The sequence below is a fragment of the Lytechinus variegatus genome, chromosome 1, assembly GCF_018143015.1.
Source record: "Lytechinus variegatus isolate NC3 chromosome 1, Lvar_3.0, whole genome shotgun sequence".
Taxonomy (NCBI): domain Eukaryota; kingdom Metazoa; phylum Echinodermata; class Echinoidea; order Temnopleuroida; family Toxopneustidae; genus Lytechinus; species Lytechinus variegatus.
In genome coordinates, this window is record NC_054740.1 from 8,951,515 (window position 1) to 8,967,909 (window position 16,395).

The 16,395-nt window shown below is 36.6% G+C and overlaps 1 protein-coding gene across 1 annotated transcript; it reads right to left on the minus strand.

Annotated features, from left to right (window-relative positions):
• Window positions 1-5,014: 5,014 nt before the first annotated feature.
• LOC121420286 (transmembrane protein 184C-like) lies at window positions 5,015-13,930 on the minus strand. Its single transcript, XM_041614900.1, has 8 exons — window positions 12,681-13,930; window positions 11,881-11,917; window positions 11,023-11,228; window positions 10,250-10,321; window positions 9,522-9,609; window positions 8,604-8,825; window positions 7,797-7,971; window positions 5,015-7,372 (listed from the first exon to the last, which is right to left on the minus strand). Exons 1-8 carry the CDS (start codon window positions 12,962-12,964, stop codon window positions 6,921-6,923), a joined length of 1,536 nt encoding a protein of 511 aa, XP_041470834.1. The 5' UTR covers window positions 12,965-13,930; the 3' UTR covers window positions 5,015-6,920.
• Between the last annotated feature and the right edge of the window lie 2,465 nt (window positions 13,931-16,395).

The window sequence follows — 16,395 nt, forward strand, 5'->3', positions numbered from 1 at the left end:
ATCTCCTGTCCTGTTTTGCGCCCTCAGTTTGAAATTTTGAATGGGTAAGTAAAGGATAAGTAAAAAAAAAATAGGCATCCTGTTTTATATAGATAGTTTCAATAAATCAAAGAAGTTTCAACTTTTTGCGCACTATTTTCCTTGTAATGAAGTTCAATAATCTTAGAAAATCAATTGAATTAGAGCCGATTGGGTATTAGAGATATCTACATTTGATGAAACGTCCGCACTTTGAAATTTCAGAGTTTCATTGCTCTGCGCGGGGAGGAATATCTTCCTTTACCAATCTTCAATCTTCTCCTCTGTTTTGCGAGTTAAAAATATGCACTGTTGCTAAATTGTTTGTAATCAAATCTGATCTTTCCAAAGAAAGTATTCAATATATCTTTGAGAATACCCTTTTCTCGGGACCCTTTTTATGGCAAGAAAACTTGATAAAACGCTTTAGCTTCCGCGCTTCGCGCGGGAGTTATTATCATTTTAATTTCTTCCATTGTATACCTCTTTGTGCGTTCACAATCACTTTTGAAAACAAGGTTCAAAATCGCAATATAGTCAATTGGAGGTACTAGAGACAAGAGAACAGCTCCTTTTCATTTTAATTTATGAAGCACTAAAAGCTTCGCGCTTTGCGCGGGAGGGGGAAACTCCCTGCACCCACCCCCTAGGGAGCACGCTTCGCGCGCTCTGTAAGTGTTGGCACGATTTGCGTGCATTTACCGGCTCCAAAATGAAATCCAGGCTACGCTGTTGTCCCAGATCCTTTTTATATAAATGCAATTTTTATAAAGTAAATAATAATAATCCTCACCAAAAGCCTCCTGTGCCATGTTTACGGTTAAATAAAGGAGTTATAGTCAAGAAGCCTATATGCAGTCACTTGCAGTGCAGTATCAAATGAAACGAGGAAGAGCTCTTTCAGACGTTATTGGATACCATGTTTTTCATCACTATCATGAAAATGAATTATATTTACCCTTAACATTTTGTCTAGCCTTTTTTACCCCTTCCGTTTTTGCTTTGCGGTGCCATTTTAGCTCTGTCATTTGACTATAGTCAATCAGGTAGGTATAGTTTATCTGACGAGATATGTTCATTGTTTTTTGTTCATCATGTTCATACTTTACATAGCTTGCTTTAAAATGTAAGAAGCTATTTTCAAAACCCACATAAAGTTCTTTTGATACACATAATCATTATGGTCCCGGTATTTGGAACAACATTCCAAACAACGTTAAGTCATGTTTAACAATATACTTATTTAAAGCCACTATTAAAAGAAAAACCATCGAATCATATGCATCCCCTCTTCAAGTTAATAATTCAACTGCCATTTACTGCACCCGCACCTGCACCTGCATTGCACCCACTTGATCAATGAAGAAAGAACTTAATGTACCATTTTACGAGGCCGCCATCATTTTCAAGCTTAACCGCTCACGATGGCGGTCTCCTGCATTTGTTTAAACTGTTATTTTCTTTTCATTGAATATCGCTTCTTGTTTTAATATTTATTTTTCATCGCTTTGCTATGACTATTGCTTAAATTTGTTTTGTAAAACTTAATTGTATCACCTAGATTTTATGTTGCATATTTGTGCTGAGTGCAGGAATAAAATAAAACCAAAACCAAATCATATACCATATTTTTCTTTGTTTGCTGGTGGTTTTATTACTTTAAAAAAAATGTTCAATTGGATGGTTTGTGATCGAGTCATCTCATCTTTCCAGCTTTCCAGGAACTCGGCAGAACAGTTTTTTGCTGGTAAACGCCAAATTGTTCTACAACCAATTACCTATAAGAAACGCTTTACGCCTCATAGTAACTGACCTTATGATATTTTTCCACTTGTTATCAACGTGGAAACAATGACAGAGGTGGGATTCGAACTCCTTGTGATTATAAGTCCAATGCTCTAACCACTTGGATTTGATTCGGATATTTTACTCTTTAGTAACCTCGTTGTAACATCAGTAAATGGCATCTTGGATTGTTTACTTGGACCGGTACATGAAATAACAACAGTGGAGGCAACCGTGTAGCCAGGATTTAATTCTGGAGAGGGTGGTAAGTTCACGCGAACCGTGAAAAAAAATAAAAGGGCGCACGAAGCGCGAAGATTTTGATATATATATCATCAAATTCAAATAAAAAGAAGGCGTCTCTTGCGTCTCTATAATACTCTTATCAACTCGAATTCAATTGAATTGCTGTGATTAAAAAAAATCTTTTCAAAGGACATTATAAGCTTAAAAATTTGAAATAAGATTGAAGAATTTGAAATAATTCCTCTTGTAAAATGTGTTATAAAATTGAGAACAGAAGTGGCATAAAATGCCTTTCTTGGTCATATCAGATTTGATTTAAATTTCGTCATCTAAAGTTAAATTACTCAAGTCGCAAAACAGAGAAGAAGACGGGTATATACAGGAAAGAAATAGGCCCTATTTCTTCCCGCGAATGGCGTTGCTCTGAATTTTAGAAATTTCTCTGAAACTTTAACCTGTTATAATTTGACATTTCTTAGACGATAACCGAGATCAAAGTGTCAAAAGGATGATGCAAGCTAGAAAAGGGGCTTATACTTCTTCCCTTTCCATGCTCGCGAAGCACGGAAACCTTTGTGATTTTTTTATTTTTATTTCAAGACAGGAGATGGATGTGCAGCGATATAGAATAAAGTTTCATATCATATACTTTTGCATATAACACGGAACGAATCTTAATGCCTCCCCCTTTTACTTCGCCAAAAATTACTTGCTGAAAAGCGAAAGAAATATCATTGGGGAGTCGGGAAGTGGCGGTAATGTTAAAGCCAACATTTTGGATCAATGCAATTTGAAAAAAAGTACTTTTCATAGTATACTCTCTATACCCATGTATAATTTATGAATTATTTCTGGCAAGAATATAAGATTCTCACAGCCGGAAAGGGGAAAAATGGAGTAGAAAAAAAGTGTGGGAAACAAAAGAGAATGGCTATTTTGATATTTTCCAGCGCGGAGCGCTAAAGCGAAATTTTGTATGAAAAGAGAATCAACTTTTCGTTAAGGATTTTTATTCTTTTGACAAAAAAGGGGGAAAAACAACAAACCTATGTTTTTCTTCCCTTTTATTCTTTCGCCTTTTCTTTCTCTCCTTTTCCTCTTCTTCTATTTTTTTTTTGGGGGGGGGGCGACCGCCCCCTGGCTACGCGCCTGAGTGGAGGCGGATGAAGAGTAGAAGGAGGTGGGGAAGGAGGAGCAGCAGGGGAATGTAGAGGAACAGAAGGAAAGGGATTCGGTAGTGGAGGAGGAGGTAGAAGCAGGCGCGCCGGAACACTTTCATTTTTTTTTTGGGGGGGGGGCAAAATCCCGAAGGGGGCACAATATTTTTGAAAGCGTGAGATACGGAAGCGATCCAGCGGGAGCGGGTGTGGGACCCCCCACGGTAAGAACTTTGTGTAAAAATTGAGTGTAAAAGTTGCGTTTCTAAGAGCATTCAAAAATACATTTCTTGAGAATTAAACAGTCTTGGAGTTCTTTTTGCTCCTGTTTCCTCCCTTCTGACCTAGACTGGTGTTTCTTCATGATCAGGGTCGCAGTTCCAGCAAATTACGAGCCTTATTGCAAACTCAATTGTTTCAAACCATTGTAATATAGGCCTTTTAAAGACTTTAAGATGACAAACATGACCGTACGCAGCCGGGAGCCGCCGATCGAGAGGGCAAAATTCACCAATTTTATTCTAGAAAATGCAAAAGCTCCCCCATCACCATGGGCGGAAATCCCAGGGGGACGCGTTCCCCCCGGGTATCAAATGTCCCCCTACTATTTGTGCTCTTTTATTATGGAAAAACATAATTTAAAATCGAAATTATACACATGTATCCTCGAATTTCGAAATATATATAAACAGATAGTTTTTGTTAAGAACTTGGTTAGGAAAAGAAAAGGCATACCGGCCCAACTATTCTCTAACTCGCATCTATATGCCAGCCAAAGAGTGATGACATTGATGACATCGATGGCCATTGTCAATTTCATAACTAATAAAATGACGAAAAAAGAAAATCGCCTCTGGATACTTATAAGTAAATTTAGTGCATAGACGGTTAGACGAGAATGTTCCATACCCAGTAAAATCATACCTTTGTTAAGCCAATTCACTTTCCCTTTATTCCAAATTTACTTGGAATATAAGAATATTTTCATTGTTCGCGTACTCAGTATAAAGAATAGTTTTCATGAGTTATGATTAATCCTTTCACAGTGAACTTTAACTATGTTTAATCCCCCCAAATTTGTTTTTAAACACTCTATTAACGAGACTTATATTCCATTTTTACACAAAATTCCTGCCATGGGAGGGGTCATCATAGGTAGATCAAGACAGGGGGCGAAACGGCGGAAGGTGAGGTGAAAAATAAGAAGAAACATAGGGAAGAAAGTTGAATGATGGAAGGGAGGGGAATAATTGGGAAAAAAGAAAACTTTCAGGTCATAGTATAAAAATAAATAAATCGCTCGCGCTTTGCATAAATACACAGCCATCTCTTTATTTCAAAACGTGCTTGATTTTTTTTACTTTTTAGATCGTAATATATAAAATCAAATCATTTATCTTAGAAGATAACCATCTTTTTCATAATTTGTAGGTATAAATATTTAAAAAAAATAGCTTGCCATTCGGTTTCAGTCTGAAATGTATTCATTGAAAGGTTAAACGTTATCACACTGTAATAAGATGGAAAAGGGGCTTATCAAAAGTATGTTTCACAGAGGAACTGTTCGTCAAAAGACGCGAGGCTTACTATGATAATGTAATTGCCCCGTCAGGAGCAAAATTTTTTAATTTTTGACAATGGAAATGCCAATTTTTAGGCAGAAAAGTGCCTTCATCGTTTACTTTTGTCCTTAAATAATTTATAATTTTTCTACTTTCAGGGGGGCACATTGGGGGGGGGGGCAAAATCTTGTTTTGCCCCCCCCCCGAAAAAAAAAATTATTTGGGGGGGGGCCGCTTCCGGCGCCCTTGGGTAGAAGTACAACAGAAAGTAGAAGAGAAGCACGATGATCTGGTTGGGGAGGAGAGGCAGCATCATGAGCAGGTCGCGGAGGTATAGAAGAGAACAAGTATAGGAGGAGCACGAGGACTTGGTTGAGCAGCAGTAACTGCAGTAACAGGAGAATGTGTAGAGGAAGAAGAGGAGGTTGTGGAGAAGGAGGAGCAGCCCGTCAAGGATTAAGTAGAACAACAGAAAGTAGAGGAGGAGCATCAGCATCATAGTGATGTAGAAGAGAAGGAGGAGGAGGAGGAAGGGGGATCAACAGGAGGTGGAGGTTGGAGAGGATGAGATGACACAAAAGGAGACAGGAGTGCAGGTAGAGAGGAGCTCAAACAGCTCCACGACGGAGCAAGATGACAAGGAGAATACATCAGCAGATAGAGGAGGAGCAACATCAGACTGTGAAGAAACATGATGATCATCAGCAGAATGAGGGGGGTGAAGATGAAGTCAGTGAAGGTGAAGAGCCACCAAGATGTTGACATGGTTGAGGTGGAGGAAGAGCAGGTGGACAAAATGAAGTTAAAAGAGGAGCTGAAGGATCAGTAGGAGGAGCTGCAAGATGAGAACGGGGAAGAGCAAGAGATGGAAGAGGATGAGGAGCTAGGAGAAGGCGGAGAAAGAAGAAGGGGAAGAAGAGGGGAGGGTGTGCATCAAAACCGACAAAAATCTTTCAAGAAGGAGGCGGAGATGGTAGAGAAAACTGTTTTTTTAACCCGCTGCCGAGTATTGTATATCACAGATTCTTGACTCATTCTTTCGAACTAAATTTTGTATGTGAGGTAGAAACTCGAAGAAAATTGACGATTGACGAAAGTTGGATGGGATGATGAGAAGTACCTCTTGGTGGAGGGATCCAATAAATAACACAATCGTAAACAGATAGACATCGAATACAAATATCTTTAAAAATATATTTCAATTGTAGAAGAAAATTAATGGATCAACAAAGAGAGCGCCGTGAGCTGGAATTCATTTGAAATGCGAAATAAGAAATTTACACACGACATCATTTGCACCAGCACGGAAAGTTCGTCATCTTTTGTGAAGAAAATGGAATAAACCGCCACTCTATTTGAGTTTCGAGACTGAAGTCATATACCCCCTCCCTATACTAATTCTACCGATTTTACCTTCGCTGTGCTTGCTCGCGTAATTCATTATAGGGGTGACAAGATATCTGCTGTTGTAAGCAAATGTTTCTTGTTTTCGTTTATTGTTAATTATTGAAGAGTACCAGTCATTATTTTTGGTAGTTCAAAGAGAATACTTCTCGGTATTAAAGTAATACCATTGATTCACTTCTCGTCTATATTGATTAGAAAATATGAAATTGCCTATAAGGGAAATGGAAAAGGTGATCGAAAAGCTATAGTGACAATAACACAAAGAAACAAAGAGGTTATCTGTTACCTATTTAAACTGGATGGTTACTTTGTATGATTAAAATGTTTCGATGGAGGCATCTGACAGAGATGTCTTTCAAAGTTTGATTTGATAATAGGAATATGTAGAATGAACCTGGTATACATGTATACGTAGAAGGATTTCTTTTTAATTATTTCCCCAATATTCGCTGGAGATCAGAATGGTATCAAAAGGTCATGTTTCCTTGATATACCTTTAACTGTTACCCTTGTTTGCAGCTATCTGTTTCATGATTATTTCGGCATAATTGAACCTCATTCAACTTTAAAAGGGACTTTGTCACCATCATCGTCTCAACAGTTTAGAGCTCTTTACCCAAAGTTTACATTCAAAAATACTAAATACTAGTTCTTCAAGCGAGAAGATTCCCTTCTTGAAGACCTTCTTGGCTCCACCGTCTTGCATCACGTCATTGTAGTACCTGCTAACTTCCAATGTCCATTATCACGCGTCGAATTCCATATTGAATGTCACATCACTCCTGACAGTCTGTGTGTATAGTCCCAAGTCAAAGTCACCTCCCTCCTGCTCATCGTCATCCAGTTCATTCACCGTTCCATTGTTCCCAACACCGTGGTCGATTTCGTCATTGCCAGCCACGCTGTTGCCATTGGTCGAGTACGACCCGCTATCATGACGCACAGTTCTTAGTCCCGTGCCGTTTGCAACATCACCAGCAACCATTTCATCCATATTCTTATCATCAACCTCGACATCAACGATGTTCTCTTTGATGACGATGTTGGATGAAGCGGTGGTCGTCCTCGTCTCCGATGAGGCATCGCCAACGCTTTCGCCTTGTTTTACGATGGTCATCATGTCATCCAATTCAACATTGGGCTGGTCTTCGTCATACTGCTCGTATACAATTTGATTGGCCAGGTTAGGCTTGTTAGCTGAAGAAGGACAAGAAATATTGTTCAGAATTCCAGATTAGAGTTAGGGATAAAGGAATATTTCCCTGAATGCATTGTTCTTCATTATCTATCCAATATCTTAATAACCCGGAAAATTACATACCCATTTCATGTTGGCTACTTCTAGGATACTTCCTATTTCTTTATAACTCTTAGTCGCATCTGACTTCAATATAGCCATTCCTTTTAAATGTCAGTAGACATGTTAGTTGCATCTAGCTTGTATTATTTGTAGTTTGATTACTTTAGATTTATTTTGAGAATGTCATGCATTCTGATAATGATTGGGAAAGAATTATTGTCCATTAATGACCATTAATTGCTTCCATTTGTTTTACGGCCGGTCCTGCCGGTAGTACCGAAAGGCGGTTTTCATGTTAATAGCATTTCATTGTCAACTTACATGATAACCTCTTGACGTGTGAAGATATATCCTGAGCAATGTCTGTGACTGAACAACATGAGATGCAGGATTTCATGAAGTTTGCTGGTTTATTCACATCCTTGTAGGTCGTGTATGGAAATGCGTAGAGGTGACCCACTGCTGATAAACCCATCTCAATGCACAGTATAAAATCCTTTATCATAAAAAGAAAAGAAAAAAAGTTTAAAACAGAAAAGGAAACGTGGATAGAGTCATAGCGATAGGAGAGAGAAATTGGGGGGGGGGGGGTAGAAAGGAAATGACCGAAAGTAGACTTCCTTTGTTTTACTAAATCATATGAATATATTTTCTCGATATTATTATTATTATTTTCATTATAATTATTATCATCATTTAATTATTATCATTGTTATCATTATTATTATTATTATTATCATCATCATCATCCTCAATATCATTTTTATTATCATCATTCATGGACAGGGTGTTGTCACTTAAAAAACCAAAGGCTTATGGGTACTGGATAGGCGAGCCCCTACCCCTACAGAAATGTAAGCGTGCCGCTTGCTAGTAACTAGCATGCGACTAGCATGGCGCTCGCTTTGCATGCTAGCGAACAGTCCCTGCTCGTTAAAAAATCGCTTAACTATTACTCTGCACGCATATTACACGCTTATTATGCTAGCCGCATGCTAGTTTCTAGCATGCCGCAAGCTAGCGCAAGCTAGTCGCACACTTGCCGCAAACTTGAAAATTTCTGTGGGGGTATACCCCTTCAAATCCCACTTATCAAAGTTCCTCCATTAAACAATACAATCGACGCACCTGTATGAACCTTGAGAAGCGCAGTTTCTGCTGATCGTCATAGCCCCAGTTCTCTGGATCCAGTTTTGGATTACTGAGACCGATGACGAGAGCGATGATGAAGGATTGGAAGAAAGCACCGAAGATGGTAAGCTGGACCGTGATTAGTTTACTGATTGGATGCAACCCAGCTAGTTCTTCCTTTGTGGCTCGATAGAATACCATCAAACAGTACATCGCCCACTGAAAGATGAAATAAAGAAGAAATACAGTGAAGACAAAAAATCAGATTGATAGGCCTACTTTTTTTATTTTATATTTCTGTTTAAATTATATACTGTGCTTGTATTTTCTCTGTATTGATTTCCATTGAATGTAATACATCAATGGGATGTTTTGCATTATATTTTCTTTTTGAAATAAAATCGTGTTTGAAATTTGCTTATTGTTATATAAATCATAATCATCATGATTTCGAAAATGACAGACATATATAGGAGGAGGGGGGGGGAGGGTACCGCCTCTTATAGAGCCAATATTAGGCAGAATAAGCACGCTTTATTTTGCTTATAATTTTTTTTTTAATTCATGCATATAAGCCTAGACAAAAATCTTGTATTTTCCCTTCAAATATGATCATTGCTTTAGACTGATTTATCTGACAAACAACACACGAAATCAAGTTTGCTATCAAGATTTTAACCAACCGAGAACATATTTTGGAGGAGGGGGGGGTGGCGGCATTACTACTAGACTTATGAAGTATACTATACACTTCCTGGCGGCGTACTGAATTCTATTTCACCTAAATTTTGTTATCACTTGGTTCACTTTCATCTTTATATTGTGGTTCTACAACACAGGGAATGAAAACGCGGGTAAGTAAACTATACTGTATTTCTCGCACAAAATAAAAATGAAACAATGATAAAGTCTTACAACTTGGGAGACTCCATCTATTATTGCAAACCAGATCCATAGCCCAATGAAACTTCCTTCAGTATAATGACCTGTAATGGTTGTTATTCTGTTTGAAAAAAATGTTATATAATTGAAGAAACTAGAATGTGTTTCATAAATAATAAAAGAGTGCAGTTCAAAGAACCACCATTCATTATTTTGTAATCAAGTAGTAATAATTACCATGATTACTGTTGGTAAAGCTGATGAAACGAAAAATCACTTCCAATGCGAATTGGATGAAGCTATCTTCCATGGTGTCCTGTTATTATAAGCCATAAGTCTGCAGAGTAATTTTCCGGAGATAATACACAGCATAATATCCATTTGCTTCTCATTTACTCAAAATATTGATAAATAATGTGACCAAGGAGATCAGTGACATGCAGGACGTCACCTTGTGTTTGACGGGCAAAAAACTTTTATCACGTGATTAACTTTTCACCAATCGGCCAACAACTTTCAAGTGCGTAGATACAGCGCGATACACTCGAAAAGCTTCGATCCCGAGCTTCGAATTAACTCTAATTTCTCCAAACATCGATACCTCCCGAATAACCCACATTTTTTGGGGCCAAGGTATCAAAATAATGAGTATCAGAGATCATTTGAAACACAAAATACTCGTGAGCAGAAGACAAATAAAGATTTATCACATTACATTTACCAACTCGGGCAGCAGTCGACTAAAGCTGAGATATACTTACATAGTTAATATCGTGATGATTGGATGTAGTATTGTATAGTTCAGAACACCAGCTCGGCACCTTCCAATTAACCTGCAAGAAAGGTTTAAGATACTGATGCTTGTATAATAAACATACAAAGATCGTGTAATCTGAGGAGAGGATTTTGGAAGGTTTCCATAAAAAGGGACCACAGTTTACCCTTTTCTTAATTGCGAATTGAATTTATTCTCAACATCAACATTACATCATGTGTTCTTTGGTGACTTTGATATGTAAAAACTGAAAAAACAACCCTGTAGATAGATTTATGTTTTCATGCAAAGTTCGGTGTAAATACTACGAGCATTTTTATGGCAGATTTGGGGGGAATTTTCACTTTCGTACAGTTTTGTTTCAAACTAGTACTATTTTTTTTTTGGGGGGGGGCTGAAAAATTCTGCTTTCTCTGACATTCTGTGAATTACCAATTTATTATTGATTTATTTTCAATCTATTTACTTATTTGCTGCGAAGTCCTATATAGTGTCCTCGAATGTTAGGGATTTAGTAGGCCTAATGTTTTGAAAGTAACCGATAATTTACGCCTCATATATTAGCATGTAAAAAAAAGATGTTAATCAATTCGGAAGAGTATAGTGGATTACTTTACCTATAGTAGCATATTTTATTTACCTACTATCTGTCGAAATCAGTTTTTTTTTATTTTCTACAAAAAATAATTGATGAATTCGGGGTTCCAGAATTCTCCTATAAATTTCTAGCCTATAGGAATTTTAAGAACGAGACAGTACCTTTTATTTGGGACGGCTTTTACACAGCAGCAAGGTGGTTGGGGTTTGAATTTCGGTTTGCTGATGAGGATTTTCTCCAGATCGTCGAATGTTTCGTTCAAGTAAACCAATAGTAGAGACATGAAACAGTAGATGACAACAGCCTGGTAGAAATTACGTATCGTATCCAGATAGATGGCCGACTTGACGAACTTGATCGAAAACCACTTCATTGGAGAATAAGAATTAATAAAGATTGTTGTGTATCAAGGATGCCTTACTGAAATACAGATGATGTAAAGTGCCACCCCCCCCGGTATTGTATACGCTTTTCTTCATTTGGAATTCGGGATGAAAATATGTTCCTTTTTGGAGAGAAGACAACTCCTTCCCGTTGCTTCTCAATTTATTTGTCAACTACATACAACCGACAAATGTCAAAACTTTGCTAATACTTTATTCAACTTACTAAAATATTTTATCATGCTCAAGTGGTGAAGAAATAATATAATTCCAAAATAATTAAAATATCTTTACAGCGCCAAATGTGCTCATAGAATGTGTCCAAAGTTGGCTTCTCGTAATCAATCCTGATCAAAACCAATTAATCTGGAAATAAGAATACGGGTCCATATTATTGTTGAAGACTTCAAAAGATCAAATGACTATATACACGATACAAGTTGAAAGCTTTTCTACTTATAATAGAAGTTGTTTTGACAGACAGACTGTTTTGATCATTTTTTAACAAAACGGAAAATGAAAAATCTACTTGAGTCACCTGACGAATAACTTCATAAAAATCGAATTGGTTGTGTCTTATATGACTTAATGAAGGAAAATAACAACAAACAACCTCTCCTTCCCCCTTATACTCACGCAATTGATACTATGTGCGGGAACAATACCTAGCATTCTGTAATAAAAGAGGATAAGGCGAGATAAAAATCATCATTACACGTGTATATTCCTTTACTTGTATACCTTCCAAAGTCCACCCAAAAGACTGTGATATCATAGCAATAAGGCGGTCTTTGCATCAACCATTAAGAATTCATAATGCTGTCTTGAATCAAAATCATATTATCAGGTACATGTATATTCCTTTGTTTATCCTTTTCTTTTACTAATCCTATTTGTTTTTCATAATATCCTCCGACACCTATCTGCCGATATCGATGGACGTCAGTATAGTTAGATGTAAAATAAATAACCCATAATCATGTTAATCACTTTCGGAGCAATACACGAACATGAACTTTTTCTCAAAATCATAAAATCTGAAGTGTCTTATGTTATAGTGACGTATTCTATAACACAAGAGAGCCTATTAATGATGTTTACTTTCAACTGTCAACATGTATAATTTAATTTTGGCTGAAATTTTAATTTAATTTTGGCTGAAATCTTCCTATCAGTATTTTCCTTAAGCGCTTAGAGACATTCTTTGTGATAAGCGCTTTATAAATGATGTTAATTATTATCATTAAATGTCTTACTTTAATTTGACATTACTTGAAATACTTTTAAAGTACACTTTGAGGGATAATGAGTAACTTAAATCCTTAAAGGCCTTCTTTGAACCATCTTGCATTTAACATATTGAACAAAGCCTACTATATAGAATCCACCATTCGATATTTAGCATCATGAATTTAATGTCATTCATAAATGTATACCTGACTATATATTTCTGCTGGCTTGGTTTTGAGTAATAAACCAGGTGATTAAAGATATTCCAGAATGAGATGGCGGTAGCAAGCTGTGCAGATATCCCAGCAACAAACCAAAGATAGTTTACCGGATCATCAGAATTCATAGAGGTGACGACGGTCTCCCATATTGTCAGAGCAAACGCTACGACTGCGATTACTAGGTAGACGGCCAGAAAAATCTTCTGAGAGTGCTTTCTCCATTCCCCTCCTAAACAGCTTCCGCAGAGTTTAGAGCAATTGACCGCCATCTTGAAATACTTGAGCAAAGAGCAGGACTAGTTGAAGTTCATGGTTCAATTGCGAAATGAAATACCGCGACACGATAACTAAATTGCAATATAGTATCCCTTCATTTGTTTATTGTTAGAGGAAAGCTCATGCCAATCATTGGATCATAACTTGCCTGCTCTCTGTTACCGAAGGATTAACAAGTTTTTCCTTTCCCCTTCTTCTCCTTAAGATGAAAAGATGTTCTCACCTTCTATAAACGGGTAAATTGCCCAAATGTCCCATGTATATATATTTCGGACAATATGCTAATGTAGCATTGCAATTAACAGTATGCTCATATTGACCAAACTCCACTAAATATCGGTGTATCTCATCTTTCTTATCACTTCACATTCACACACCCCTCTTATCAAACCAAAGATCCCAGAGGTCTATTTACATTAGCATGACACACTTATCAACTGCAAGGTACTTAAACTTTAGAAACTATGCAATTAACAATATAGCTGATTGAGATTCAATCGAATCGACAGTAGTTCCTAAAATCTTAGTTGATCGACTTCTTCGGTAGTTGTTTGATTCCAGATATTGCCTCCTATAAAACCTCAAAGTCTCATTAGGTAATCGTGGTAAACACCATTGCAAAAATATAAAAGGTGGATCTGCCCACGTCGGAACTCTTGGAACCTCGGAGATCTGTTCGAGTTCGGGGAAAATTCAAATTCGAGCAGTTCCTATGAGCTCTAGAATTCCATTATCATTTTCCTTTTGAAAGTAACTTGTTCCTACATGATGTCAATAGGAAGCAGTCATTGTAAACATCTATTTACGTGGAAAGAACGTTATTTGTCATATTAAAAAAAGTTCAAGATACAAATGTACGGTCCAAATTGTAAATACAAAGGATTTCATTTTGTATTCACATACGCCAATGATTTTGAAATAAAGTCATGCACATCTTTGCATATAGTTGTATGCAACAGCCCCTTCCCAAACAAATTATCTAGTTTCCTCTCAACCTTTCCACCCTGTTCTTTGTTTCTCTCTCTGTCTTTCCCTCTCTCTATTTCTTGATTGATTTTTATTAACAGGAGAATCAAGAAAAGAATCATGACATCACAATTGTTCATCCCCATGGTAACTTATCATAGTTTTAAATAGCTCAAGTGTTTTACACTTTGATAATGACAACCAAGGCCAATTACACTGATGAATGCCTTGCACAAGGATTTATTGTTTGGATCCATTGCTAGAGGAAAGAACTGTGACATCATCATTTCCTTACCCTACTCTCCTGTGTACGAGGCAAAATGAACACTATCAAGAAATGCAACCAACTTCAAGTTCTGCTTGCAGGCATGTGCTTCTAAAAATTTATTTTGGAACAAACAAATAAATACGGGACACACAATCCATATAGATCTGATGACATGAGGTTCTACGGGGCACAACTTTTCACAAGGTATACACAGGAGGATAAAGAGAACATTTTGGGTAAACATCAAACTCAGAATTCTTATCTTCATCGTTATCATAACTTCTCTTCTCGAGCCAAGACCCATCATCAATCATGTCCAATACCTCATTCAGACCAAGACGTGGTTATTATTAGGATTAGATATGTATTTTTTGTTTCATACCCGATACCAACTCTTACTCTTACCAATCTCTACATCCATATGAACTAAAGCTTTTACTTTCAATATTAACCATTAAATTATTTGAATGGTTAATTGGTGTATTGGGTTATATCACTGATGACCTCAAGGTGCTCATGAAATAAGTATGGATATCTTAGTATCAAATGTACGAGTGATGGTATGTTTTGAAAACCGCACTTCATAACTGGCATTTCAATTTCACAACTAATGACCCTCTTTTTTTCAATATGCCCCCCCCAAAAAAAAAAAGCAACAGTGAATCTGCTCAAGTAAAATATCTTGGGGCCACAGACATCTGTTTTACTTGACTGAATTTTGACTTACAACATGTAAATGAAATGTTTTGCATATTCTGAACTGGAAAAATGCTTGATTAAGCATTTATTTGACTTAAAACAGGGAAGGTCGTCTTATGCAAATTCTATTTTTATCATCAGTCATTTATATTTCATCATTGGGGTTATGCAGAAACATGATATTGTTGCCAATCTGTTTATGAAGCTTGCAAGCTACTGGGCAAATTCATATCCGTATAAAAGGGGCCTGATATTGTGTGTACACTCTGAAATTCAATGGAATTTTTCAGTCACTATTTGAATGGTTGGAAATGCAATGTAGGCTGGGAGCTTTCAATGTCCAAATTACATCACTTTGCTAATATGAATCAAATTTAGACAAAGTAACATAATGATGAAGAGCCAGGTCAATGAAATTAGGAAATACATACCAGTATAACTTGTTATAAAAACATATTTTCCCCCACTCTCCATAGAGTATTGAAGTTAGTTGACTAGAACATAAATCACCTTATAAAAATAAGACAGAAAATATACTTTAGCAATGTTTGGGGATAATGTAAAATCTATTTTAGTTCTGGGCTCTTAAAGAAACTGCAGCAATGTTCATCAATATCAATACAAAGTCGGTGATATATACCATAATTTAAATCTAAAATAAGTTTCATCTGAATCAAAACAAGCTGAATTTAATTCCTTCATAACATGACTAATTGCTAGTACTCTAAATCAGGATTTCTGCTATTAGTTTTATTAGATTCATTCATTTGTTCACAGACACTGGAACTCTCTTCATGAATTTTGTGGGATTTTAATTCACTTCAAAGTAAAATTAAATACTTGATTATGAATGAAAAAAAATACTGTTAATCACCATTATCCCGGTTATGTTAAATTAGCATATATGTGATTACGTCATGTAATATCATTGACCACTTTTGGAGAGAGGTAATCATTTGAAGAGTACCAAATAAAATTACTATTCATCTGAGCTGAAGACGTATCAGATGTCTATCGGGAACTGATCCTCGACATAAACATTATTGTTTGCTCAAACCCGTTTGTTCTACTCATTTCTTGACAAATAAATGTGTAAATCATTTTGAGAACAAAATGGAGAACTGGGGACCGTTTCATGAAGTTGTCAGTACTGACAACTTGTCTTTCTCCAACAGTTACCATGGTAACAGTCAGAGGTTAGTGCCTCTCAGCCAATCAAAAGCAAGGATTTCACTGAAATTGTCAGCTTTGACATTTTTGTCAGCGCTGAAAACTTTCATGAAACACCCCCAGATATATTTCCAGATCCCTCTTTACACCATCTTAAGACAATCATAATCTAAAAGGGTTTAAAAAAAAGGTTATCATACATGTAATTATCATCACATGGCTGGAAGGTAAGTGTCGATTAAATCCACATTTAAATAAAATTTAGAACATTTTCTAGAATAAATCCATATTAAAAACCACGCATATGAATGTTTTGTTTAA

What these genes read in the sequence shown, in the direction of transcription:
- LOC121420286 (XM_041614900.1), bottom strand. Translation starts at nt 12,964, where the DNA reads ATGGCGGTCAATTGCTCTAAACTCTGCGGAAGCTGTTTAGGAGGGGAA. An exon ending in ATCATCACGATATTAACTAT is followed by an intron (nt 9,610 to 10,249) that starts GTAAGTATATCT and finishes TTTTTCAAACAG; the next exon opens with AATAACAACCATTACAGGTC. An exon ending in GCTTCTCAAGGTTCATACAG is followed by an intron (nt 7,972 to 8,603) that starts GTGCGTCGATTG and finishes TTTATGATAAAG; the next exon opens with GATTTTATACTGTGCATTGA.